Raw genomic sequence first — 25,052 nt, 5'->3', positions numbered from 1 at the left:
ATGTTTGTTGTCATAAAATGATGACAAATATATGTTTGTGTGTGTGTGTGTGTGATTTTTGTAGAAAAAAGTACAATTTTCTTATACCCCACCTACCTTTATTTCACTAAAATGTGACATCTGACATGTTTTCAGCTTCCAGAGTTAAAGTATCTTCTTCTTTTGGGTTCCAACACATCAACCCTCTGCCTGCTCTGCTTCAGTACATCCATGAATCTTCTCTGTGGTCTTTCTCTTTTCCTGCTGCCTGGCAGCTCCATATTCAAGATCCTTTCTCCAACGTATCCATTGTCCCTCCTCTGCACATGTCCAGACCATCTCAGCTTTTCCTTTCTCATTTTGTCTCCAAGCTGGTCATCCTGAGCTTCCACTCTGATGTACTCATTTCTAATCTTGTCCGTTCTGGTCCCTCAGGCCAAAAATCTTTAACTCTGCCACCTCCAGCTCCTTCTTCTGTCTTGTTGTCAGTGCTGCCATCTCTGAACTATACATCATAGAAGGTCTCACTAAACCTTCTGGGCATGAGCTGATGGCTGGATATTCTAATAGAGAGCAGAAGTCACGATTCCATCAATTACAGTGTGCAGTCGTCCAGGTCCTGAAGCAGCAAAGCAGCTCAGACCATCATACTAACAGACTAGCTACGATGGTCTGTTTATGAAAAACCTTCCAAAAAGCTCAGTTTTTGTCTCGTCAGTCCGCAGATTATTTTTCCAAGAGTCTTGGGGATCATCAAGATGTTTTTTTTTGGAAAATGTGAGACGAGCCTTTGTCTTCTTTTTGGTTAATAGTGGCTCTTTCCGTTTTTGCCCACTCTGTCTTCCTTATTGTTGAATCATCAACACTAACAATAACTTAACAGGTGAGGCCTGCAGTTCTTAGACATTGTTTTAGCCCTGTGTGGAAAGCTTTTTGACACAGGGCCAGGTAGGTTTGGATGGCTTTTTTTCCCGTAATAATTTAAACTGTCTATTGTTATTTGCCCGAGTGTGACAAATATGCAAAAAATAAAAATAAAAAGATAGAATCTATTTATATATCTGTATGAAAATGTATGTGTGTGTGTGTGTGTGTGTGTGTGTGTGTGTGTGTGTGTGTGTGTGTGTGTGTGTGTGTGTGTCGGGGGGGACTGGCTCAGTATTTACAGGAAATACATTGTTATTCACAAGCATTTGTGCCCCTGTGCCGAGACAAAATACTGAAAGCAGTTTAGCGCGCACGCTCCACACATGCGCACTATTGACAGCGCCCATCACGTCGAATAAACAACTTCCTGGTCCGGGAAAATCTGACATTATCGCGATAGACGGGCTGATCTGTTAGTACTTCTGCACTTCAGCGGCACGGGCCTGACGCTGGAATGCAAAAGCATAAGTTATTTAGCCCAAACAAAGAACCGGGAAACGTCGGCGCACCTTTTCAGAAGTATCACAGCTATCCCTCGGGACTCCGCTACAGCCCGAGACATGAAGGGGACTCTTAACGTGTGGTAAGAGCCATGGAGCCGTTTTAGTGGCTAACGTTGGCTGGCTTTAGCATAGTTAGCTAGCTAATCCATCAACACCCGGGCTTGTGACAGCAGCTGACCAGCCAGCCGGACCGAGCTAGGGTTAGCATTAGCATATTTAGCTGACAGGCTGTTGAATTAAGTTAGCCTGGTTTAAACGCATTGTTGGTTTAGGGGTTTATGACGCTGCGTTAGTGACAGGTGACATCGGAGCGTCTTCCAGGAGTGGCAGGATTGTCTTTTAGGGTGCACAGGTGCGGTTGTTTATGTGAGTGATGTACGGAGGCTAATTGATGCTGATAACTAGCCTGCTAGCTAGCATTGGTATGTCGTCGTTGCTTGGTGCAACAGTATGGCAAACAAACAACAGACTGACAGCCACCTCCTTACTTAGCACGCGTGTGCTAATGGGAATAAATGGCACAATAATCCATGTTTTCGTTTCGTCTGTGTCTTCCATTCACGGATTAACTGTATTCGGTTAAATAAGCAACATGACATGCCGCACAGTGACTGTTTAATTGATACGTGCGTTAAGATTACTGCTGACACATAGGGTGTGTGACTGTCATTTGGCAGGCCGACCGTCCTGATGGGATCATTGCAGGAATTTCCACGTTCAATTATTTGTTTGCTTTGTTTGTCATCAGGGGATGAGACGAGATCGGTTATTTCGACATTTGCAGCTCTGGGCTCGTTGACTCTCTGTTTTGGCTCAGGATGGCGCAGGGAGGCTCTCAGCTCGACTACCACATCCTGCAGGACCTCAAGCAGCGTTTCCCAGAGATCCCAGAGGGGGTAGTGTCACAGTGCCTTCTGCAGGTACATATTGAAAGCTGCTATTTGGATTGAGACTTGTTATAATATATGTATTAGTGCATCATGTGTTTGCACTAATTCTTGCATCGTAAAAACATTGCAGAAGATATTTATGATCAGAACATGATACCTATTAATCACACTCCTTTCTGCCTCAGAACAACAATAACCTGGATCTCTGCTGCCATCTGCTGGCTCAGGAGAGTAACAGATACCTGTATGGTGATTTCCATCCCAGTCCAGAGGAGGGGCGGCTGAACCGAAATCACATGCTACACATTAGCTTGGGCTACCCAGGTTCAGATGCAAGCAAATCAAATGGAGGAGCAGGAGGAGTAGGGCGCTCCCTAGTGCACAGCACCAGTGACAGTCACATCGATCCGCAGCGACCCAACTACCCCGAACCGCTGTCAGCTCCTGCCGCCATGGCTCCTTCCCCTGGATACAATCCTTTTTTCATGAATGATCAGAGCCGCTCGGCCAGTACTCCCACCCCTCCACCCACAATGCCAGGCATGTCTCCCACATACTCTTCTGTTTCACATTACACCATGAACCCTATAACAGTCACTCTTTCGCAAAGCATACCCAACGTCCCACAAGCTCTGCAGATCCCTCCTGGACACTACGCAAACAACACCAACCCAAGCCTGTACATTCGACCCTCGCCATCTCAAAGCCCGCAGCCAGCACCCTGGTCCTCCTCAGGTGCACCTGTCTATCAACATCAGCAGTCCCCTTACAGCACTCCCACATACGGCTCACCTTACAGCTCCCCACAGCATCAGGTCCAGGCGCAGCCCCAACCGCAACCCCAGCTGCAACCCCAGCTGCAACCCCAGCACCAGCCCCAGCACCAGCAGTATGTCTTCCTCCCTATTAGCTCCCCAACTCTTCCCAGCATGCCCTACCATCACCAGCAGCCGCCCCAGCAACAGCCTCCTGTTTACAGGCCGTACCAAACAAAGAACCTCCTTAAGAACCAGATAGAGATTACTCTGGAGGGTCCGCGGCCTCGCAGCAATTCACCTGTGCACACTCCTCACCCCCAGGGACAACTTTACATGTCTACCAGTTCTTCGCCCAGCTCCCCTTCGAGGGGCATTGCAATGAGTGCAGGTCCGCAGTCGTACCACCCTGGGGTGTACATGCAGGGAAGACCTCGGCCCGCCTCGTCCCCTCAACCGGGGCAGTCAGCCTATACGTTCAAAATCAAAGTGTCCCCAGGAGGCCAGGCTCAGAGGCCCCCGAGCTCACCACCCGTCACTGAAGCCGAGCCTATTCTCAACATAGTAGACCAAGGGGCGCACAACGCCGCCCCTGCACCCATCCTGCCCATCTCCGCTCTACCGGGGACTATCACCAGTCAGTTTCAGCCAATGCCCAGACGTTCCAGCTCGGGCTCTGATGACTATGCCTACACGCAAGGTAAGGGCTTCTTGTTTTGGTTTGTCCATCAAAATCTTATATTTCAATATTCATATCATTTTATGTATGTTATGCTTTGCAATACTTAAGATCTCGCCTGTCATGGGTTTATTAAGCAGCGTGACAACTTCTGCTGCTCATTGTTTGGACAGTGTGGTTGCAGCTGCACCTTCAGCCTTGTGATATTTTTTTACTGCTTTGTGCTTGATTGTCATCTTTAAGTATGTTTGGTTGTCTGCGTGTTGTGATGAGAAAAGGTGATTGTCAGCCTTTTTCTTTTCTTTTTTTAATTTAAGGCTGCATGTTGGTCTTTTGCACGTGTTAAGTACACATGACACTGCTCTCATGTGATTGTAGTCTTCCCCACGCCCTCTACCTGCACCACTTTCAGGCTTATAGCAGATTGGAGTCGCAGCAGAGCATTGCAGCTTTTCTTTTCTTTTTAAAAAAAGCCTTTTTGTGTTTGGTGCGTTTCCCTTCAGCTCTCCTGCTCCACCAGCGGGCGAGGATGGAGCGTCTGATGAAGGAGCTGCGGCTGGAGCAGCAGAAACTCGAGCAGCTGAAGGGTGACGTCAACAACATGGAATACGATGCCCTTCAAAGACGCTTCCGACGAGTCAACTCCACCAGTCTTATCCCCCGAGTAAGGCCTGAACGTGTGCTTGTCTTACATGTCAGTCTTTGTGTGCTGCTTCGCTGACCAAAGCTATAAAGGCAAGCTGTGAAATGATCACTGATTTTATTGATTATTATTTTATTCACTGGGAACTGCTTGATTATTCTCCCAAGACCTTCGTGGCTGCTGCTTACCTTGCAGAGTTTTCACTTGACTTCATTTTCGTTGATGTGCTGAAGGACTTGTCTGTGCATGTTTGTCCTGTTTGTGCAGTATTATCTAATCTCACCCGCTGCACACGCCTCACCGGTCCAACACCTGCAGTGAATGGCTTTTTGTGGTGTTAAGGTATATTGCCACCACTTTGTGGTGATATGTTGCCTGTAAAAACACCATATTTAAGGAGTATTAGAAAATCACTGAGACGGTCAAGCTGGTGTTAAGACTGGTTTGATTTCACTGCTAATACATATGAAAGTGGAGTGCGAGTGTGGGAGTGGGCTAATCAGACCGGCTCGTGTGCTTACTGTCTGCAGCCTGAGGAGATGACCCGACTACGCAGTCAGAACCGACAGCTTCAAATTGATATTGACTGTACACTGAAGGAAACAGATCTACTGCAGTCTAGAGGTATGTACGCATCACTCGCACACAAATGCATTCCCACACAAAGCTTTGAAGTGTCTCTGACAGTTCTGGCTGAAACAGGCTCTCTTTAAAACAAACTAAAGCTTTCTGTCTGATCTCTGCAGGGAAGTTTGACCCCAAAGCAATGAACAACTTTTATGACAATATTCAGCCTGGTCCTGTGGTGCCACCCACATCTGGAAAGAAAGGTAAGCACTTCTGCAGAAGTCAGAGACATTTTAATATTTTACCAAGGTGCAGATTTGAGGCTTCATTCAGATCTTTGTCTCACTTTGGTCTTAATTCTTACTGTTTGGTCTGTTCATGCTGACAGCTGTGAAATTAAATGACACAGAGCTTTTTATAAAGTGCTGCAGATGCATAAAAATGTGTCCGTTTAAACATGTGGTTGCTCGGCAGCATCATGATGCGATAGGTGTGTAATTCAACTATAAACGAGTTTTTGTTGCCTTAAGATTAAAACAAAAGTCTTTTATAAAAAAGGATTTTAGGAAGATAAACGTTAAAATCAGGTCAGTTTAGGTTAGTTAGTTGCTAGGCAACGTGTCGACATTATATCAGACTCAACTGAACTTTAGTGGATAAAAATCTGATTTCACTGTTGTGAAATTAAAATGCTGTGTAGCTTTTCTAAGGTGCTGTGGTGGCCCCACAGCTTACACGATCGCCTCACTGAAACCCTTTCGAGCATCTGGAGTTAAAGTTGGCCAAAACAAACATGCGGCACTTCCCACACTACCCACCGAAAAGTAGAACTGGCTGTAGTGCAGGACATCCACTAATTGGAAAGTTGGTGGTTTCTTAGCTTCTCCAGTTTGATAGCAGATACTGATCCCAGAGCTGCTTCACTCACATTCGATAAAATGATAGTTTAGCGTAGACAAAAGGAGTAGAGTAGGAAGGTGCTGTATGAGAAGCAGTTCATCTAGCATCATAATATCTGATGTAGAGAAAAACCTTCAGGGCCAGACGATGCACCTGTTGCTCAGCTGCTGAGTGTAGCAGGACCTCGGACAGAGATGTAAGATTCGCTCTGCGGTTTAGTAAATGCATGTTTCTGTCAGGTTTCACCCTTGGGCGATCGTGGCTCAAGAGTTGGGAGTTCGCCTTGTAATCGGACAGTTGCCGGTTCGAGCCCCGGCTTGGGCAGTCTCGGTCGTTGTGTCCTTGGGCGAGACACTTCACCCGTTGCCTACTGGTGGTGGTCAGAGGGCCCGGTGGCGCCAGTGTCCGGCAGCCTCGCCTCTGTCAGTGCGCCCCAGGGTGGCTGTGGCTACAATGTAGCTGCCATCACCAGTGTGTGAATGGGTGGATGACTGGATGTGTAAAGCGCTTTGGGGTCCTTAGGGACTAGAAAAGCGCTATACAAATACAGGCCATTTACCATTTTTACCATTTGAATGATTACCTGCATTCGTTTTAATGCAGCTCTGAGTTGCAGCCTTTCATTACTGATGCGCATGTTTTACCACGTGAATGAGCTTCTTTCTTTTTGTCAGAAGGGACACAGGCCTCGAAGCGGGTGCCCCAGACGGACGAGGACTTTGAAGGCGCCCAGTGGAACTGTGAAAGCTGCACCTTCCTCAACCACCCTGCACTAAACCGCTGTGAACAGTGCGAGATGCCACGCTACACCTGAGCTTACGCACTGTGCTGTATCTCCACTCCTGCCTCATCCCTTGCAAATCCCTGGATACTATAAGCCCCGCCCCTCTACAGTCTGCAGAATCTGTGTAGAGGTCTCATCCCATCAATCAGTATACGTCCCCTCCTACCTGCTGAGGAAGAGCCACTTATCCCTCTCGTCCTGCTCTGGTCCCCTACTCCTGTGCACTTTGACCTTTGTTTTCTTTGATGGATAATGACCACGGAGGGCTGGAGCTTCCGGCGGCAGACATGTAAGAGCATACTGCGGCTCAGACGGCGGGCGCAGCAGGCTTCAGAGATGTCAGAGCGCTTTAAGGATTGAGGAGGAGGAGCTGTGGTTTACCTGGCGACCATTCCATGCAGAACTAATGACTGCCCTGTTTACACTGTGCCCATTCCCGAAGTACAAATGGAGACACTTGTTTTATCCAGGACCTCCAGCTCCCCCATTCTGACAGTGGAACAATGAAAGCAATGAGTATATAAGTTGTGACTAATGCGAAATGTAGACTTTACACTGTATCTGGCTCTGTATGAGAGCTCACTGAAAGAACACTAAAGACACTTGCATACGAGTATGTTCCTGGTACTTTTATGCATATTATTACCACCCTGTATTATGTGTTCAACAGATGTTGATTTCCTGTGCAAATGCCTCAACTTGCTGTACTTAATAAAAGAGCTGATTCTATGTGACTTGATCCTGCGCAGGTGCAGAGTTTCTCTCCTTCCCAAATGAAACACGCACGATTGATTTATTTTCTACTACATGTTTATTGTGTTTATCAGACCAGTGGGAATTGTAAATGCATGCACACATTCATTTACTTTGATGTTGCAGGAGGGAGTTCATGAACGCTATAAAGGAGCTTTAAGAAGACGCCCGTTACCACAGCACGCCGCCGTAGGTCGTCTACCTCGCGGTCCTCGTTTCACTCGTACACAGCACGTCTCACTCTGGCGTGCACCTTCGCTCAGACGCTAAAACCGAGTCTGTTGCCTTTTTCAGCTACAGTCTAGGGAAGCAGATGTATTTTTAATGGTGCCTGTTGAGAGCGTTTCATTTCCTACTGAGAGGGAAGATAAGGAGGCATCACACGGGTAGGTCTGTGAGCACATGCTGGGTGGTATGATCATGCACACTCGCTCAGCAGACGTGGTCATTTGCCCTCTACCTTCCTACTGCTGTGCTTGTAACTAACAAGCTTTATTATTTTATTTATGATGCAGTTTCCTGAAAAAGAAGGTATGACTGGGGGTATTTGAAAGGTTCTCACAGCAGGTTTACTAAAGCCAAGACTTCAGGTGATCTCACGATCGGCCGCTACTTTTAGATCGCCCTCTGACACTGATGCTGGATCTTCCATAGTGTAAAAGCTATGATCCGGGGCCGGGCAGCAGCCTAAGCAAGGATGCCCAGACCTCCACAGCCCAGCCACCTCCTCCAGTTTATCCTGGGAAATGCTGAGGAACCTCTTCAGCTCGACTCCTGTAGCTGGACATCTTAAACCAGCGACTGTCCTCCCTACGGAGGGCTCAGGTTCAAACAATTCAATTCAATTTTATTTATATAGCGCCAAATCACAACATAAGTCGCCTCAAGGCGCTTCATAGATACAGAGAAAAACCCAACAATCATATGACCCCCTATGAGCAGCACTTTGGCAACAGTGGGAAGGAAAAACTCCCTTTTAACAGGAAGAAAACAGAAGCTAATGTTTGCAGTCTGTGGTCATGGATACTTGGAATTCCAGGGAGCGATCTAAAAATAACAGCTGTGCTGGAAGCTTTGTGGGCGTGTCGCGGGTAAAAGGTAACTTTGAACGTTAGATGACCAAATTAAATTCAGGCAATGCTTTGGATTTTTTTTATAGTTTTGTTCTCAGAACTTCTTGATCGCATCTTGTAAATCAGGTTTTGTGTAGAAGACACTCGTGAGTCATTAACTAGGATTGTGTTACTTCCACCCGTTTGGAAGGTGTTAGCTGTCTTAGGTAGCTTCTGTTTGTTTATTGACCCAGTTATAATAGACACAAGCAGGACAGGACAAATGCAGTGAGTCCAGGGAGCTCCGTGACATGCTTTCTCCGATATATTAAAGTCTGCTGGCAGCAGAAGAAAGCTTGGCCAGCCTCCAGTTATTGTTGCGTCTCTGGGGAAATGTGGCATGTTGCATTCTTTAGGTGTGCCTCCTCAGTTTGTCATCCTCAGGATATCACTTCAAAAGAATGTCTTCCTCTCTACATCTCCTTCTCTTCTCTGATTGGCTAATTAGTCCATCAATTCCTCCGGGTATGGGGCCAGCGAATCCATCTGTTCACAACACACCTTGTGTCCAGAACTAAGACCTACTGGAGTTACACTTAAAGGGGACGCAGGATTATCTGACCGGTGGCATTCGCTCCCAAATGAAAGTGCCTCGCTTCTTTATATGACTGGATTCGCTGCCAACCCTCCTAAGAGACCTCAGGGCTTCAGTCCAATGAGCAAGGACAGCATTTCAGACAAGTTCACAGTATCAAATACAAGAGCTCCTTTCCAGTCCTGAAATTTTTAATGAGCATTTTTTTTCCTATTTCTGGTCTGGTTGTGCGATGTGTAACAGAGGTGCTATTACTAATGTGGACACTAGCTGGGTGAGGTCCCAGGTTTCTCCTCTTGTCTTTTCAGTAGTAGTCTTCATAGTTTTTGGGGTTGAGGCAGTAGAGGAGGGCGCCTCCGAAAGAGAAGATGGTGGATCCCCATGCCAGGCCGTAGCCCCAGTTAAATTCATGGTAGATCCTCAGACTGACCGTCTCTATGAACTTGATGGGGAAGAGAACCAAGCTGCACACTTGGAGCACAACTGCAAGAAAAACAGACAGTTCAGACACAAGATGCATCATTAAAGTTGGGGTCTTCCTGTGCACATTCGATGAAAATGTATTTTCTTTACATACCTGCAGAGAAAAGCATGACGGCCACAGGCTTGTAGCAGCGACTCCTGGAGCCAAAGCACAGGGAGAACAGCGCCACGAGGAAGGCGAGCAGCGTGAGGGCTGCTCCCCCCAACAGCAGAGCCAGGGTGGCGATCTGCCAGTCTGAGACGAGCACAAACACAGGGGCAGAAAGGAGGGAGAGGGGGAGGGAGGAAAACCGTGAAATCACACTGAAACAGAGAGTGACACAGGTAGCTAAAAAAAGGTTACTCTGGAGAGCCGTGTCGGCGCTGCTGACAGGAGGGGGGAAGCGGAGAGACAAGATGAGGACGGATAAAGGGAAGAAGACAGAGGCAGCAGAATAGGTCACAGGCTGCAGTGGTTAGCCACAGTAACAGTGCAATACTCAGTCCCTCAAAAGTAAATAACACTGGTGGTGAATTGCCACAGTGTAAACACAAACTATTTGTGGTTCGGAGGCTGAGCGATGGCGGCGATGGCTCGGAACATTTCTGAGCCACCGGGGACCCGTTGGCGGGGTGCAGATGAGGAATGCAAACCCTCAAACTGAGCACAGGCCTTTTTCTGGCACGAACACGCGCCTGGTTACACGTGCACATTTCCAACAGTCCAGTAATGGATCCCAATGGAACAGAAAGGTGACTCTGACAATGAGTATATCCCTGTCGGCTGATGACTGCTCAGCAGCATCCTCAGCATCCCATCCACACTTGAGTGGAAATAGTTGTCTGCCCCAAACAGACGCAGCTGTGAAAGGCAGAAAAATACGATCGTAGGCTTCTTCTTCTTTTTTAGATGCCTTGCCTTTTTCTTGAGAAAACAGTTTTTCTTAGTCTAAATTAGCCACGGGACACCAACTGACTGTTGAGAGACAATATACGTTATTGTTTAGAGATTAGGGGTCTCTTTCATTGCTTTACTGTTTACTTGCGGAAACAGGAGGAGGATATTATGATGAAGCATTTGATTACACAGGAGGAAATCATTTAAAGTACGGTGGGTGGAAAAAGGTAAACATCAAAGCATAAAGGGGATTGGGCTCTGTATACGCGGCTCAGTATTACAGAGTGTGGAAAAGTTTACAGTGACTGACTAAAGTTTATTTAGTCTGTTTTTAGTACGTGTACGAGGTATTGTTTATTACGGAGTCTGGGAAATAAAAAAAGATTAAGCATGGCTGAGAATACTTCCTCTCTGCTGAGGCAGAAAATCATTAAAACAGCAGAAGAAAGTGACGGAACATAAGCTGCTTAAAATACAGTTCCCACTCTTGTTGGAGGGAAATTTTATTGGAGGGGCCAAGCCGCTCAAATATAAACAAACATCAACCACTTCTGACCAAATATGGCTCAGGATTTAGAGTTTAAAAAATGGGTCCTGTCACCACAGGATGCTGGAGCGAGCCCACAAAAAGCAGAGCACCACTTTTCCTTCAGCCTCCCTGCTTTCACAACCACAGCGACCCCCTCGCTGCTGCTGCCTCTCAGCAAAGAGGGAGGGTTACACTGACTTGACCCGCAGCTGTCACAGACCCATCGCTGTTGAGATACTGTATCTTTCCTGGGTCATTTTGGTGCCCGCAGCCCAGCCGGCGCGCAACTTTATCATGAAAACAGCAGGATGCAGAAAGTCATCTCATCTCAGAATTGGAACGGATCCTGTTCGCTGTGCGAGAGACACAGCCAGAGTTAGGGTGCTTAAAGGCTTTGACGAGCAGGAAGTGCCAAACTATTAATCTGAGCCCCGCACGATAACAGATGGAAAAGGAGATACAGTACACAAGATCCAATCTGAGCATTAATTATGGTCCTCTGTACGGATGTCAGGAACTGCTGAAGTGTTAAGCAAATAAATCCTTCAAGGCCCCCGATTCAGTTGCTTTGTCTCAGACAACTGTGGAAGATCTGTGTCACAGAAGTGCCTCGAGTGTCTCTCTCTCTCGCACTGTCACACAATCTCAGCCTCACTCTCTCAAGGCAGCAGGATGAAGGCCTGTTTGAAGAAGCACCATCTTCAATCGGAGGCTCCAGGTTCGTGTCCTCTGTGTCGCTGAGCTGAGGCTCTGTCCCACAGAGCCGGTATGTGGCCTGCACAGTTCTGTGACCTCCCGTAAAGAGGAAGCAGGCCCCCAGAATGGGATAGCTAACATATTACATTATTAATACGCTTCGCCATCACTGCATCTCACTGAGCTGGACGTGCTCACACTCTGGCTCCACATTGATATCCTGATCTCGCACCACCCTGGCATGAACACACTGCTGCTGCTGCATTCCTGGCTCTATGTGGAGTCTGTAGCATTTATACTTGACCACCGGCAGCTCCTGACTACATGTGTGTGCGTGTCTGTCTGAGAGAGAAACACGCAGACAGGATAACCTATATGCATCTGCACAAACACTAGAGCACGTAATGAGGCCATACTTGATGTCTACCTTACAGCACATTATTACGGTTTAAAGAGAACTTTGTGCAGAACAAGTTCAAAACATCTGAGCTGCTGTTTCAGACTAACAGGATCTATTTAATGCCCGAAGCATGACACCAAGGAAATATCGCGGGTTGATGAGGGGAGGGGGTGGTTAGAAACTGATTACTGGGATTCAAATCAATAAGCCCTAGCCAAGCACGAGCCTGAGGAAATGGGAAGTTCACTGTGTGCATTTACTGTGGTATGCTGCTGCTGCTGGGAGCTGACACGGAGACTACGTGTCTTTATATGGCACCAAAGTGCACTTTGTCTGCGCTGACAGAGGAGGAATGGGGCCAGAGTGGCCCGCAGTTACTCATCTCAGACAGAAAGAAAACATTTTGTCAGACTAACAAAAATGCAATTCACCAGTCAGCACGCAGGAGCCGCTCAGAGACAGCAGAAACACAGACAGGAAATGTTAGACAGTCTGCTCAGGGATACAGCAGGATAAACCCGTGTAAGCTTTAGGCACATTTACAAGAAAATTAAAATGACAAACCTTCTCTGTGCGATCAGTTTCGACATTTTTTTGCTTTTATTGTGTTGCAAGATGGATCGTCATCTACAAACTGTGGCTTGAAAGCCTGCCAGTGCGTTAGAAATGTCATAAAGGGCTGTTGCACTGCTTTACATATGCAGTAGATATTTTGCACAGCGCTACAAACACTCAACTAGCGATAGGATCAATTTTCTGAGAGTTCAGCCAGCTTCTCTCTTCCTTTCTCTCGGTGGATTAGTAGCTATGATGGAAATATGAAATGCTTCTAGAAAAAAAAGCTAAGTGAGGGGACTCCATAAATATTTTTTTTTCCCTAATAGAGAAAATTTCTGGAGTGTTTCAGCTTGTTTCCCTGGTTACTAATCTGCAGGCATCTGGATCTCGGGGGAGTTCTCTGCTCTGAGCTGCCCCTGCTCCTTGGCCGGTGAAGAAACCCACACAAAGGCTCATTTTGATCGCAACAAAAGGCCAAATGAAACCCCAGCTGGACCGCTCCTGGCGAGGCAACATTCCCACATCATTCTGTGGCGCACTGAGCAAACGCTTTAAGCAAAAAAGAGTCAAACGGCCTAGAAAGAAACCAACGCGTCTTATTCATCAGACTTGTGAGACTTCACTTTTTCCTGTACTCGATTATTTCCCAATTGGACAGCAGTGCGCAACACACCGTTCTAGATCCTATTTCATGCAGAAAATGTCGGCACTTTAAATTAAACAGGCAATAGCTAATTATAAAGTAATTAACATCTAGCACTCTCTGGGGTGATGTTTTATAATTCTCACCCACAGAACAGATTGGTTCAGCAGCGCACTCTCCGCGGGGACCCTTTGTTATCCCTGAGAGCTGTGCATCGCACTTCATTTGAATATGAATGTAGGTGTCTGTCTGCGCCCACAACCCTGCGATTTCGAAGGTGAAGCATCCCTTAAAACTACAACACCCAACTGGTTTAAAACTTTCAGCCAACATGGTGGCACGTCACGCCAGCAGCCGCCAGTGTTAAGCGTGTCTGTGCGGGCACATGAGCGTCTTTCTCACCCGTGGCCAGCGTGCTGTTGCAGGACCAATCCTCGGAGCTGACGGGCTTCCAGCAAGACGCCCACAAGGACAGGGAGTACTGATCATCCGCGGTGACCCACGCCGGGCTCAACATGGCACCGACATCCAGGCAGAGAGCGAGAAAGACGCACACAAGTCCCACCAACTTCAGGGGCGTCAACGCCGTCACCCGCACCTCCTCTGTGCCGCTCACGGATGAAGCCATGTCTAAAGTATCTTACTCATTAAATAACAAATAGTAGCAAAAAACAATGAAACAAATGCGGGAAATCGCCAACCTTGAACCAGTAATAACTTGCGGTTGTTCCCTCTTGAACGCGCACAGTGTGGTGGCGAGCCTCCGCTCACTCTGCGTCCTGAGCCCAGAGGACGCTGCCGCGGTGTGTGCTGTGGATCCGGCGCTCTGCCGACGGAACCGTGCCACGGAGCTCTAAAATAACGGGGCTGCACCTGCTGGGTCCTAGTGCCAGGGTGTGTGTGTGTGTGTGTGTGTGTGTGTGTGTGTGTGTGTGTGTGTGTGTGTGTGTGTGTGTGTGTGTGTGTGTGTGTGTTCTAATGCTCTCACTGATAACCAGACAGATTTATGTTTCCATATTCAGATATTTGGGGGCTCCCAGCTGTTGTGGTCCTGCTCTTGATTTGAGATCAGTTAAATCTGTGTGTACTTATGTTACAGACCTTAATGTCACGGTACTGGGTCGTGTGACCCAGTGTTTGAGTTTTTATGTATCTTTTGTATTAATTTGGTTTCTAGTTTAGCTCATCTAGTTAATTTCTAAGTTGCAGTTTAGTCCTTTGTGTCTTAGTTGTTTCTGGCATCTCCCCCTGTACTGTCTACCTGTCATGTTTCATGTCTGTGTGGTCCTTGTTGTCAAGTTCGTGTCATGTCTGTCTCCATATTTCCTGTTTTATTTTGAAAGGCTCTGGTGTTCTTGCTCATTGCATTTAGTGCCCCTGTCCTGTCATTAGGTTCATGTGTGGCAGCTGTTCTTCCTCATGTGTTCCCCTGATCACCCCTGTGGGTATTTAGTCTGTGTACCTTCCCTCTGGTCAAGTTAAGTGTTTTTCAGGATTCTGTGCAGTTCGTGTTTGCCATTTGGTTTATGTTGTTTTTCATGCAGCCGCACGATGAGGTTCCGTGCAGGTCATGTTCATGTCTGTTTCGTCACGCCATTTGGTTCACAGTTTCCATGCATCTGCACAGCATTCTGTTCACAGTGATCATAGTTTTCCCTTTCAGTCGTGTTAGTGTTTTTCCAGTTTAGGTTTCTGGTTAGTTGCCTCTCTGTCCCTGTTATGTTTTGTCTACTCCCCTCTATATCAGCCCAAATAAAGGCTCGCTTTCAGTTTAAGTTCACTCCCGTCTCCTCACCTGTGTTCGCACCTGGGTCCACCACACACACCTCCTTATAGCGCTTTATCACCCCAGTAGAGCGCTTTGTTCTCAGACTGTTGGCTTACTTGTGGTTCCAGGATATTTAAAAGTAGAATGGGAGACTTAAGCTTTAGCCCAGTTTGGATTTGGGCACCAGACACCCTCTTAGGCTTAAAAAAACATTTTTCATGAAGCATATATTTAGGGCTGCATCAGGTGACCCTGAATTCTCCCTCAGTTATTCTGCAGAAGGCCTAGGCTGCTGGAGGCTTCCCATGATGCTATGAGTGTTTTTTCTCCCCGCCCTGTGTGTTTATACACCCCTCTGTATTTTGTTATTAATCCCTGGCTTTGTTCGACACCTTGTCTTTTGTCCTGTCTCCCTCCCCTCACCAGGGACCCGTCACAGCCCTGAGCCTGCTTGTGCTGGACGTTTCTTCCGGTTAAAAGGGAGTTTTTCCTTCGCACTGTCACCAAAGTGCGTGCTCATAGGGGCTCATCTGATTGGGTGCAGTTTTCTCTCTTTTCTCTTTATCATTGTAGGGTCTTTACCTTACAAATAAAAGCCCCAACTTAAAACCTTTTAATGACGCAGCCTTCCGATGTTGTTTTGTTAAGTTTTTCACTCCCTTAAGTCACTTTTCCAAAAACTGACTGCAGCTTCTACCTGGTGATAGGAATGTTCTTTCTGGCTCAAAAGGCATTGATGTTATTCCCGAGAGGCATGTTTGACATATGTTTGACGGATTATAGGCCAAGAAGTAATTTCTGAAAGTTTACATTCTTGCAACAATGGATGCCCAATGCATCCATAAGGCAGCATGTTAGTGCAAGAATCTGAGCTAATAATTAACTAATTTTTATTCTTTAACTGTGTGTTATTTTACAAATTTAAAGTATTGTGTACAATTTATCATCAGTTTTCACTGGATGCCTAAATACATGTCATAGTGTGAGTGTGACAGTAGGTGTGTTTTATTGTAGGATACAGGAAGTCCAAAAAGCATAGCTGAATATTCCTGAGATGCTGTCTGTGATCTCTATGTTATATGAAATCATTGTTCAAATTGCATTATATAACCATTCAATATAAACTCACTGGACACTTTATTAGGTACACCTTGGTGGTACTGGGTTTGACCCCTTTTTGCCTTCAAATCAGTCTTAATTGTTTGTGGCATAGATTCAACAAGATGCTGGAAATATTCCCCGCAGCTTTTGGTTCATACATGATAGCATCACACAGTTGCAGCCGCGTGACGTGTACAGACCATTCTCTGTAAATGCCAGATATTGCTATGTGGGAAAAATCCCAGCAGACCGTCTGGCACCAACAACCATGTCATGCTCAAAGTCACTTAAATCCTCTGTTCTTCCTCATTCTTATGCTCAGTTTGAACTTTAGGAGGTTTTCGTTTCTATGTCTACATGCCTGTATGTTGCTCCCATGGGATTAATTCATTGGATATTTGCATTAACAAGCAGCTGAAGAGGTGTACTTAGGTAAGGCAGAGAGGGTTTGGACATGTGTAGAGAAAGGGTCGTGGATATATTGGACAAAATATGTTGAAGATGAAGCTACCAGGAAAGAGGAAAAGAGGAAGACCTCAGAGAAGGTTTGTGGATGTAGTGAAGGAGGACATGCAGAAGGTTGGTGTGACGGTATAGGATACTAGAGACAGGGTGAGATGGAGGCAGATGATCTGCTACGGTGAACCCCACAGCAAATCTTCTGCAGTCACCAGAAGTGGAAGATGAGGGCTCGGCTTTTGTTCATTCACTTTGGCTTTAAGAGCATCCTCCCTTTAGGCCAGCTTTGTTCTGATTGGCTGCCCTTCCCAAACAGAGAAGCTGGTAGGTGGAGCTGCTGTGCTGATAAAACTACTTTAAGGACGTCTCCACACAATGACATCATCAAGAGTGCTTTGAGCAGTGCGAGGTTGTGGATCACAGCGCAGACACCGACTGTATCACTTTAAACACTCTGTGAGACAAACCTTTATTCTGTCTCACACAGACTCAGAGCTACGGTTAGAAGGCTGCTCGTGTTCTTTCTAATTGAACTCAGTGATTTTTGTCCCCAGGGACGAATCTTGGAATTAATTCATATTGATCACAAATGCACCCTGAGAGAGACGTAGACGAGTAAATTAACTTCATAGCTACATTTAATTAGAAATGCACCATCAGCATCTGTGTTGGAGTCCTTGTTAGTTTTAGGTTGTAGACCGCAGTTAGCATGAAAGGAAACTGAAAATAAAACACAACGTTTGAAGTTTCATGAACCAGTACATTGATATTATATGCAGGTCTGTACTGTACTGTGTGTGTGTGTGTGTGTGTGTGTGTGTGTGTGTGTGTGTGTGTGTGTGTGTGTGTGTGTGTGTGTGTGTGTGTGTGTGTGTGTGTGTGTGTGTGTGTGTGTATTTACCCATCCAGCCTCTCCTGATTACAATCTGTTTTCATCAGTAATGATGTTGAAAGACTTTGCCGGCAGGAACATTTGACCTACACTTTGGTAAGACACACACACACACACACACACCACACGACATCATAACTCATCAGTGTTAATATACTGCTCGGAGTTGCATATTTGATTGCACGTCTAAGGCACAAAATATCAATGCTTAGATTGAACTGATGACTGACACAGAACACTGAGCACGAGGGAAACCATGTGGAAACAAAGTGAAATGAACAACTGTATCTTCCTCTGCCACGAGGAATTGGAAAATGTGGTGACGTGAGCAAAAAATGAAATGTCAGGCAAACGCTAGAGATAAATATATTCTTTAATACTAACGTCGCTGCACAGCAAAATCTCCAGTGTTAAATTAACACTGGAGAGTGTCTATATGGGTCCACACCTCTGAGTGTTAAATTAACACTGTTGACAGTGTTATATGTTTAAAAGTAACCTAGTCAGTTTTGAAGATTAACAATGGCTAACACTGAGCAGTGCTGATTTTCTAACACTGGAATATTTCTAACATTTTGAGTTATTTTCCAGAGTTAGAAAATCAGCACTGCTCAGTGTTAGCCATTGTTAATCTTCAAAACTGACTAGGTGTGTGAAAGAGGATGGTTTTCTGGATCTGCATTTTAGAATCATCCTCACTATCTGAGATTTGAAGTGAAATTTGTCTCAGCTTGGCAAATATTAACGTCCCAAAATCTCAAACCAAACAGAAGGTCTCTGTGAAGGTTCTCAGTGATCCAGGTCATCGTAGTCTAAGGAGCTTGGAAAGAAAAGCGTCTGGACTTCTTTAAGTTGCTTGAAGACGTTTCACCTCTCATCCGAGAAGCTTCTTCAGTTCTAACTGGTGGAGAGTCCCAGATTTAAACCCAGTGTTAGTTTCCCCCCAAAGAGGACCATCAGGGGGTCCTTTGTCCCTCTTTGGGGGGAAACTCCCACTGGGTTTGAAATACAGTGTACCCCTTTGGCCTCTACAATTCTCCTGTGGGAGCGGTTGGCGTCATTGCTTTCCTAACACTGTACAACACACATATAACGTATATTTAGCCACCCTGATGTTTCTGATTGTTATTTTAGTTCATTTATTGTCATCATTGTGCCTGTTTTTGTTAGATAAATGTGTAGTATGTGTGTGCCACAAATGTGTTGTAGGCGCCGTTAACGCTGAATATATAATTCTGGCTAGCTTGGAAGTTGTGATGGGCTGAGCTAACCCCCCCTGTTTGTATTTGGCTGCAGGAGCTGGAGCGAGTAAGTTAATGACTTGGACGTCTTTCTTTCCTTTACCTTTCTTTGTCAGGCACGCAAGAACACACGGTTACAATAGCAAGGGTTCGATTTATTCTATTTAAATATTTTCTTTCACTTTTTGTTCTGCTTAGTTTCATTTTAGCGTCTGTGATTTGAAGGCATGTAGGTTTGGTTTTCGTTAGTTTCAGTCTTTTTATTGTCGTGCGGAAAGATCTAAGCAGCTGACTCAGTCTTAGACGTCCAAACTCTCAATAAACATGTCAATCAAAGCCTTATCAGAAACGTGAAAAATGTTAGATATAAGATTTAAATGTTTTACCTAAAACTACGAATATTTCCTCTTTATTTTCTTTTATTTTATTTGAGCTAGTTTTCCAAGTTCACAAAATAGTTTCATTATTTTTCATTATTCTTTATGTTTTTTTGTCACATACGATTTTAGCTTCGTTTAATTAACCTTGCGGAGGATGGAGAAAGCAAGAACTGCCGCCTTTCATCGATGACCTTTGATTTTTATTGGGTGGCCTATTTGTGAACTAACTTGCATAATTAGATTATTGGTTACATTTATGTATCTTTAGTTATTTTTTCCACATTTACCTGCTATTCTTCGTGCTAACGGCGGTGTGTCTCTTTAACTCGGGGCAGTTCGTGAAGCCGCGATACCAAACAGACCTTGTGCGCCTGCGCAGTTTGTACAACAAATCTTTCGGGCAGCGGAGGAGACGAACGGTCGCTAATGCGCATATTTGGGGACGAAAAAAGGTAAGTCGCAGCGATAGGCGTTGTGTTTGCAGCAACACGCGGTTTCGAGAAGCAGTGAAGCCCGTAGCGTTTGGCGGGACTCTCTCCCGGGAAGTCTTTGTTTGGATCCTGTGTTGATGGCCAGATTGAATTTAAAGGTGAAGGCTCCGTGAGCCCACTAATCGACCTGCCAGGACACTAACCCGCTCAGCCACACACCACCGAAGCTAACCTAACCCGATAGAGACCGTTAGCACAGCGCCGTGTCCCCGGTGGCTGTTTGGGGCGGAGGCGCTTTGTGATGGATGATTGTGCTGATGGTCATCTATTTTTGGATCCGTGCGGAGCGCTGGACGGCAGCCGCCATTGGTCGCTGTCACTTCAGCCACGGATGTCTCGTGGTCATGGCGTAACGACGCCCTTTACCGTGTCCCTGTTAGAAAACGTCGGTCTGTGTGAGAACAGCAGAGATGTGGTGTCTGAGAAGGAGCTTGGAAACCGTGCTGCTCGTCTTTAAGTAGGACCAAAGGAAGGGTGTAGCTGCTGAGGTGGAAGTTCTTGTTAACTGTCATCTTACTCCATCAGCAGGTTCAAACTGAAGCTTAATGCCTGTTTGCTTTTCTGCAGATAAACCCCCCCAAACAGACCCGCGGGAATCATGGGGAGTGGTAAGTTTACCCACAAGCAGAGACGGAAACACGGATTCCTCTTTTTCCTACTCTCGCTTGTTTTTCCTGTTCCATTGTGTTGATTTTCCTCATTGTCCATGCTACTAAACCACTGCAGTGCCCCCCCTTGTTGACACAGTAACAATTCCCATTCTGTCCGGGGGGAAATTCCTGTTTGGATTTTGCTCTTTGTCCTTTTTTCTGCTTTTAAGCCTTTTGCTGATCCCATTCCCGAAGTTATGAGTCAGACAGCCGTTACTTGTTAATTTGGGCATGTTGTGGCATCTGACTGTTTCCTTGGGGGAGTTTATGTTTATATTCTGGGTGTGAGAAACAGAGAGCCACCTTGTCTCTTCAAGTCCGTTCTTCCAGTTTCTTTTATTTGGCAGAGGGACGGATGCCTAAATCAAAGGAGCTTTTGTCTTTATGTAGAAATGTGGGCACTGACCAGCGCTCGGCTCGGCTGCCTTTGTTTCAGTCCCCACCTCGCTCCTCTCCCCATTTTCCTCATTATTCTTTTCCCAGCATCTCTTTCCTTTTTGCCGCCCTTTCAATGCTGTCTAAATTCCTCCCCCATGCTGTTCTGCTTGCTGACTCGCCCTCACTTTCCTGTCATCTTCATTCCTTTCCTGTCTCTGCTTGTTGATTAATGCATTTTTTTCTTTCCCCTACTCGCTCCTGTCTTTGCTTCCTCCCTCCTCCACTCGTTTCAGTGTTCCTGCCAGCAGAAGCGGCCCACTCGGTCCTGCGGAGGCTGCGCAGGGCCAACTTTTTTCTGGAGGAAATAAAGCAGGGTAACATCCAGAGGGAGTGTCGGGAGGAGACCTGCACCTATGAGGAGGCCCGGGAAGCTTTTGAGAACGAAGAGAAGACGGTGAGAGGATGAGGAGGCGTGTCGCATCACACAGTGCACATCAGAACTCCAACATGAACCACGCGTCGTTTTTCTTTAACAGGAAATCATTTCCCATTGGGGCACATTTGTGGAGTGCTGGAAATAAACAGCTTAAAGTTTTCCTGATTCTTATAGATGAGGACAAAATTATTAGCCCACCTATGAAATTTAAAGTCTTTCCCGGGTGCTTCTTCAACAGAGCATGTTTGTGCACAATAACAGAACTGTTTCAGATTAGTTTGACCGGGGTCAGTATTATTCGCCCTTCTGGAAAAATAGACCTTTTTATCGTGCCACCGCACAAAGCACTGCTGGGAAATGATGTGATTTAACTTGGTAATGCTCAGAGCTTCTAGAATCAGGATAAAACTGAAGGTTATTTTCCTATTTTCACTCAGTATAAAAACTTCAGCGAGGGTCTGAGCTATCAGTTGAGAAAGCATACAGAGTTTCCAGAGTAGAAAGCAGAGACGATGCTTATGTTTGGAGAGAGAAGTGAGAGGTGTACAACCAAAGAGCGCTGGCTCCACAGTGAAACACGGGGGTGGGACTATTATGCCGTGGGAATGCTTCAGCCCACTTTAAACAGAGAGTCTCAGGATGGAAGGAATCGCGAAGAAAGAAGGAAATAATAATAATAATAATGGATACTTTATTGATCCCCATGGGGAAATTACTTGTTTTTTCTCTGCATTTGACCCATTCACTCAGTGAAGCAGTGGGCAGCCCACTAAGCAGGCGCCCGGGGAGCAGTGTGTAGGGACGGTACCTTGCTCAGGGGTACCTCAGGGTAGCCGTTAAGTGGATTCGAACCGCCGACCTTCCGATCATGGGGCGATCATGGGTCCTAATGTCTTCCAACACGACAACAACCCAAAACATGCCTGGTGAAGAACAGCTGGTCTGCACGGAGCCCTGACACCAGTGCCAGTCTGTGGGGGGCCTGAAGATCTAGGCCAAGGTGATCAAGTCTGGAGGATCTTGGGAGATTCACTGAAGAAGACACGTGTTAGCATTGGGGAGCTAATCATTTTGACCCTGGTAGTAAAATAACATGATCATCCAAAAAACTAGGATGTTTGGATAATTGAAACTGCTCGCCCTTTTTAAAAGCACTTGGGAAACTTGAAACATGAAAACATGGCTTCCACTGCAGCTAAATCCCACAGGTCAGCATCACCGGTGGAGAGTAACCCACGCCAGCCGCTCTAACTACAAGTGATATTTTGTGGCGTTCATGTGTCCAGCAGTGAAATCCTGTGCCGAGAGCGGAACGAGGGTGTTTGTCAGAAAGTGATTGCGATCAGCAGGAAGAACAGCCCAGTGCAGCATTGTGTGGAGGCTGGAGCTAGGTCATGTGTGCGCTCACGTGGTCTCTTTTTGTTTGTTTGGGTGCTGTTGTCGGTTTCCTTGCGTTGCAGTAATGTGGATAAAAAGCGCTTGCAGTGGGGGGGGGGGGGGGGGGTGCACGTTTGGGCTGTTTTATTGACAGTGTGGATGTTCTGTGTGCAGAGGCAGTTCTGGGAAGAATATGTGCGTGAAAGCAGTCCGCCTGGAGGCCCGGAGGCGGCGGTGGGCGGGATCCACTCGCTCTACCTGATTGTGCCGCTGCTGCTGGTCGTGGTCATCATCGCCGGCGTCGCAATCACTGTGTGGCGCTGCCACTCCCGCAAACGCTCACAGCGCAGCCCCAGCATGGGACTCTCGCATCACAACAACGTCTTGTCAGTGGTCTCTATGGACCACTGGGGGAGGGAATACCACGGTGACCAATCAGAACTCAGCATCCACAGCAGCCCAGCGTATCCAGGCTCAGAGTTTACGTCAGGGCGCGGAAGCGCCGGCGACCCGCCGCCATCTTACGAAGAGGCTGTGGGCCACACGGACGTCCAAATAGAGACTGAGCCGCCCCCACAGTATGAGGACATAGTCAACAGCAGTTCTGTTAGTGTCAGTGGGGGCCAAGGGAAGTGAACGTGTTTTTAACCAGCAGCCTAACAAAAGCCCTAACACACACTAAGACTTATTGTTTAGCAGTGCTACTGCTGTGGTTTCACCAGCCCCCCCCTGCAATCCAACACACACGACAGAAACACTAATAACTGTTTGGTCAGTGGACTAATGCAATCATCAGTGCTGGAACAGAAGTTGCACTAACCGTTGAAGGAACGAGTGATGGTGCAATACCACGCTGCTGCTTCTCCTCACGCTGTGTCACAGCTACAGATTCACAAACAGGGTTTGTATCACAGGTGTGAGACCAATGCTTTAGTGGCGCTCGGTACCGACTGATGCCAGTTTGAGACCCGAGTGGGCGGCGTCACATCATTTGTTTTTCATCTTTGAATACGTCCTTGTCAAAATACTTCATCCACAAGTTTGTGGTTGTACATTTGCCGTGTGTGACTCGATCATAAGTGAACATAATGCAGACTTTTGAGAAAGGACATTATTCACCAGCCGGTCTCTCGTGGTGGGCCGGGAGCCTGCATGTGGCTCCAATGAGGGTTTTACCTGTAAACAGATGTCAAGGCATAATATATTTTTTTATTTAACCAGGAAGATCCCACTGAGATTAAAAACCTCTTTTTCAAGGGAAACCTGGCCAAGATAGGCAGCAGCAGGTGTCTCCCAGTTACAGAAATGACTCAGTTAATATGCCTTAAACCATGAGGTGACACGCCAAACCAAAGCATTGGTCCATCTTTAGTAAACACAAAGGGTTAAGAGAAGGAGGGCAGTTATGCGTCATTCCCTGCTTATATTTCGGTAACGCCTGTAGTTCATGCTGTCCTCGTGAGGTTAGAGGTGTCTCCGTACTGTCTAATTTGATTTAATGGTCAGGACTCACTGGCCCATGAACACTAGTGGGGCCTCTGACAGCTGCTTTAACTGTGGAACGCCCTCCTTCCCAAACGGACCTCCTGGATGTGAAGCTGCAGCTGTGCTACAGTTACTGACTTGCACATAAATGTGGGGCAGAAAGCAGCAGAGACGGGTTGTCAGGGAAGCTTCTGTATTTACAGTCACCGTGGATAAAGTCTATGTTTAGCATGAGTAATGTATCTATGTAACTGTGTATCTGTGTGCAAACATTACGGGGAGGCATTTTTTAAAGCTTAAAGGCCAGTGACTGCACCGGTGCTGATGTAACCGTAGTACAGTCGGTTGTGAATAATGGAGGGGCGAAGCTCAGAATGAGCTGTTTCATGGAAAGTAGGACAGTCTGTTTCACGTTTGCTGTGTCACTCAGCAGTAACAATGATGTTGTAATCCTCAGAGTGCTCGGTCTATATGAAACGCTGCTGCTGCTGCATACACTCTAAAGCCAAATATGTCGTCACTAATGCTGATCACTGTCACGCAGCAGAGCACTGAACGTTTGCAGCGTGACCTTTGAGCCTCAGCACTCGCTGCGACACTGAGCTGACTCGTGCTGGTAGAGGTAGCAATTTTGGTTCGGCCACTTGTTGTACTGTTACTTAACCGAACCCTGTTTTTACAAAGCCTTATCGAGGAAAAACACGTTACATAACACTAAAAGTAAGGAGCTTGTTATAAATCTTTCACTTGTGCAAAAGCTTGAATTAATTTGTAATAAAATATTTAAAACTCGCTGCATGAATCTTTCAGCGTCTCGAGAACATGTTCAGTTTGTTTGGGTGAGCACTTGTTGCCCCCCCGCACTGTTACCATCATCACTCACAAAGGGACAAATTATTCATCGCCTGGTGGTTTTCCAGGCGCTCACAAAGTGAGATTCTTACCAAGGATACAGATGTATCCAGTGTGAGCTTCACTTTATTTTAAAGGAACAGAAGAAACTGTAGATAAGACAGATTGTTGTTTCCACCTGGCCTGTGACTCACATTCGTCCTCTGTGGGTCAGAGATCGTTTACTGCTGTTCAAACAAACCATAAAGTGATTCATTAACCACAAATCAAAGACCAGCACAAAGTGAATGGGCCTCAGCAGAGAGTGGCGAATATCCATTTATTCATTT

At 46.3% G+C, this 25,052-nt stretch overlaps 3 protein-coding genes across 4 annotated transcripts; 2 read left to right on the top strand and 1 right to left on the bottom strand.

Annotated features, from left to right (window-relative positions):
• The first annotated feature begins 1,228 nt into the window (after positions 1-1,228).
• Positions 1,229-7,366, top strand: tab3 (TGF-beta activated kinase 1 (MAP3K7) binding protein 3). The gene is made up of 7 exons (XM_026159665.1): positions 1,229-1,489; positions 2,158-2,329; positions 2,485-3,754; positions 4,237-4,397; positions 4,907-5,000; positions 5,123-5,206; positions 6,518-7,366. Exons 2-7 carry the CDS (start codon positions 2,228-2,230, stop codon positions 6,655-6,657), a joined length of 1,851 nt encoding a protein of 616 aa, XP_026015450.1. The 5' UTR covers positions 1,229-1,489; positions 2,158-2,227; the 3' UTR covers positions 6,658-7,366.
• Positions 7,367-8,330: 964 nt separating this feature from the next.
• tmem47 (transmembrane protein 47) lies at positions 8,331-14,114 on the bottom strand. The gene is made up of 3 exons (XM_026159963.1): positions 13,616-14,114; positions 9,605-9,745; positions 8,331-9,510 (listed from the first exon to the last, which is right to left on the bottom strand). Exons 1-3 carry the CDS (start codon positions 13,839-13,841, stop codon positions 9,332-9,334), a joined length of 546 nt encoding a protein of 181 aa, XP_026015748.1. The 5' UTR covers positions 13,842-14,114; the 3' UTR covers positions 8,331-9,331.
• A 5,200-nt stretch (positions 14,115-19,314) lies between these two features.
• prrg1 (proline rich Gla (G-carboxyglutamic acid) 1) lies at positions 19,315-24,663 on the top strand. Of its 2 annotated transcripts, none has more exons than XM_026158982.1 (4): positions 19,315-19,506; positions 20,113-20,153; positions 20,867-21,027; positions 22,561-24,663. In XM_026158982.1, exons 2-4 carry the CDS (start codon positions 20,144-20,146, stop codon positions 23,020-23,022), a joined length of 633 nt encoding a protein of 210 aa, XP_026014767.1. In that variant the 5' UTR covers positions 19,315-19,506; positions 20,113-20,143; the 3' UTR covers positions 23,023-24,663. The 2 variants fall into 2 exon arrangements, with proteins under 2 accessions (XP_026014767.1, XP_026014768.1); XM_026158983.1 differs by lacking the exon at positions 19,315-19,506 and adding an exon at positions 19,513-20,033.
• Positions 24,664-25,052: the final 389 nt, after the last annotated feature.

The sequence above is a fragment of the Astatotilapia calliptera genome, chromosome 23 (genome assembly GCF_900246225.1).
Source record: "Astatotilapia calliptera chromosome 23, fAstCal1.2, whole genome shotgun sequence".
Classification (NCBI taxonomy): domain Eukaryota; kingdom Metazoa; phylum Chordata; class Actinopteri; order Cichliformes; family Cichlidae; genus Astatotilapia; species Astatotilapia calliptera.
This window is presented reverse-complemented; position numbering and strand designations above follow the sequence as displayed.

Excerpts from the sequence above, each read along its gene's own strand:
- tab3 (XM_026159665.1), top strand. The coding sequence starts at position 2,228 with ATGGCGCAGGGAGGCTCTCAGCTCGACTACCACATCCTGCAGGACCTC. Across the intron at positions 4,398-4,906 it reads CCACCAGTCTTATCCCCCGA|CCTGAGGAGATGACCCGACT; the intron begins GTAAGGCCTGAA and ends TACTGTCTGCAG. Across the intron at positions 5,207-6,517 it reads ACCCACATCTGGAAAGAAAG|AAGGGACACAGGCCTCGAAG; the intron begins GTAAGCACTTCT and ends TCTTTTTGTCAG.
- tmem47 (XM_026159963.1), bottom strand. The coding sequence starts at position 13,841 with ATGGCTTCATCCGTGAGCGGCACAGAGGAGGTGCGGGTGACGGCGTTG. Across the intron at positions 9,746-13,615 it reads CAACAGCACGCTGGCCACGG|ACTGGCAGATCGCCACCCTG; the intron begins GTGAGAAAGACG and ends TGCTCGTCTCAG. Across the intron at positions 9,511-9,604 it reads CGTCATGCTTTTCTCTGCAG|TTGTGCTCCAAGTGTGCAGC; the intron begins GTATGTAAAGAA and ends TTTTTCTTGCAG.
- prrg1 (XM_026158982.1), top strand. Across the intron at positions 21,028-22,560 it reads TTGAGAACGAAGAGAAGACG|AGGCAGTTCTGGGAAGAATA; the intron begins GTGAGAGGATGA and ends TTCTGTGTGCAG.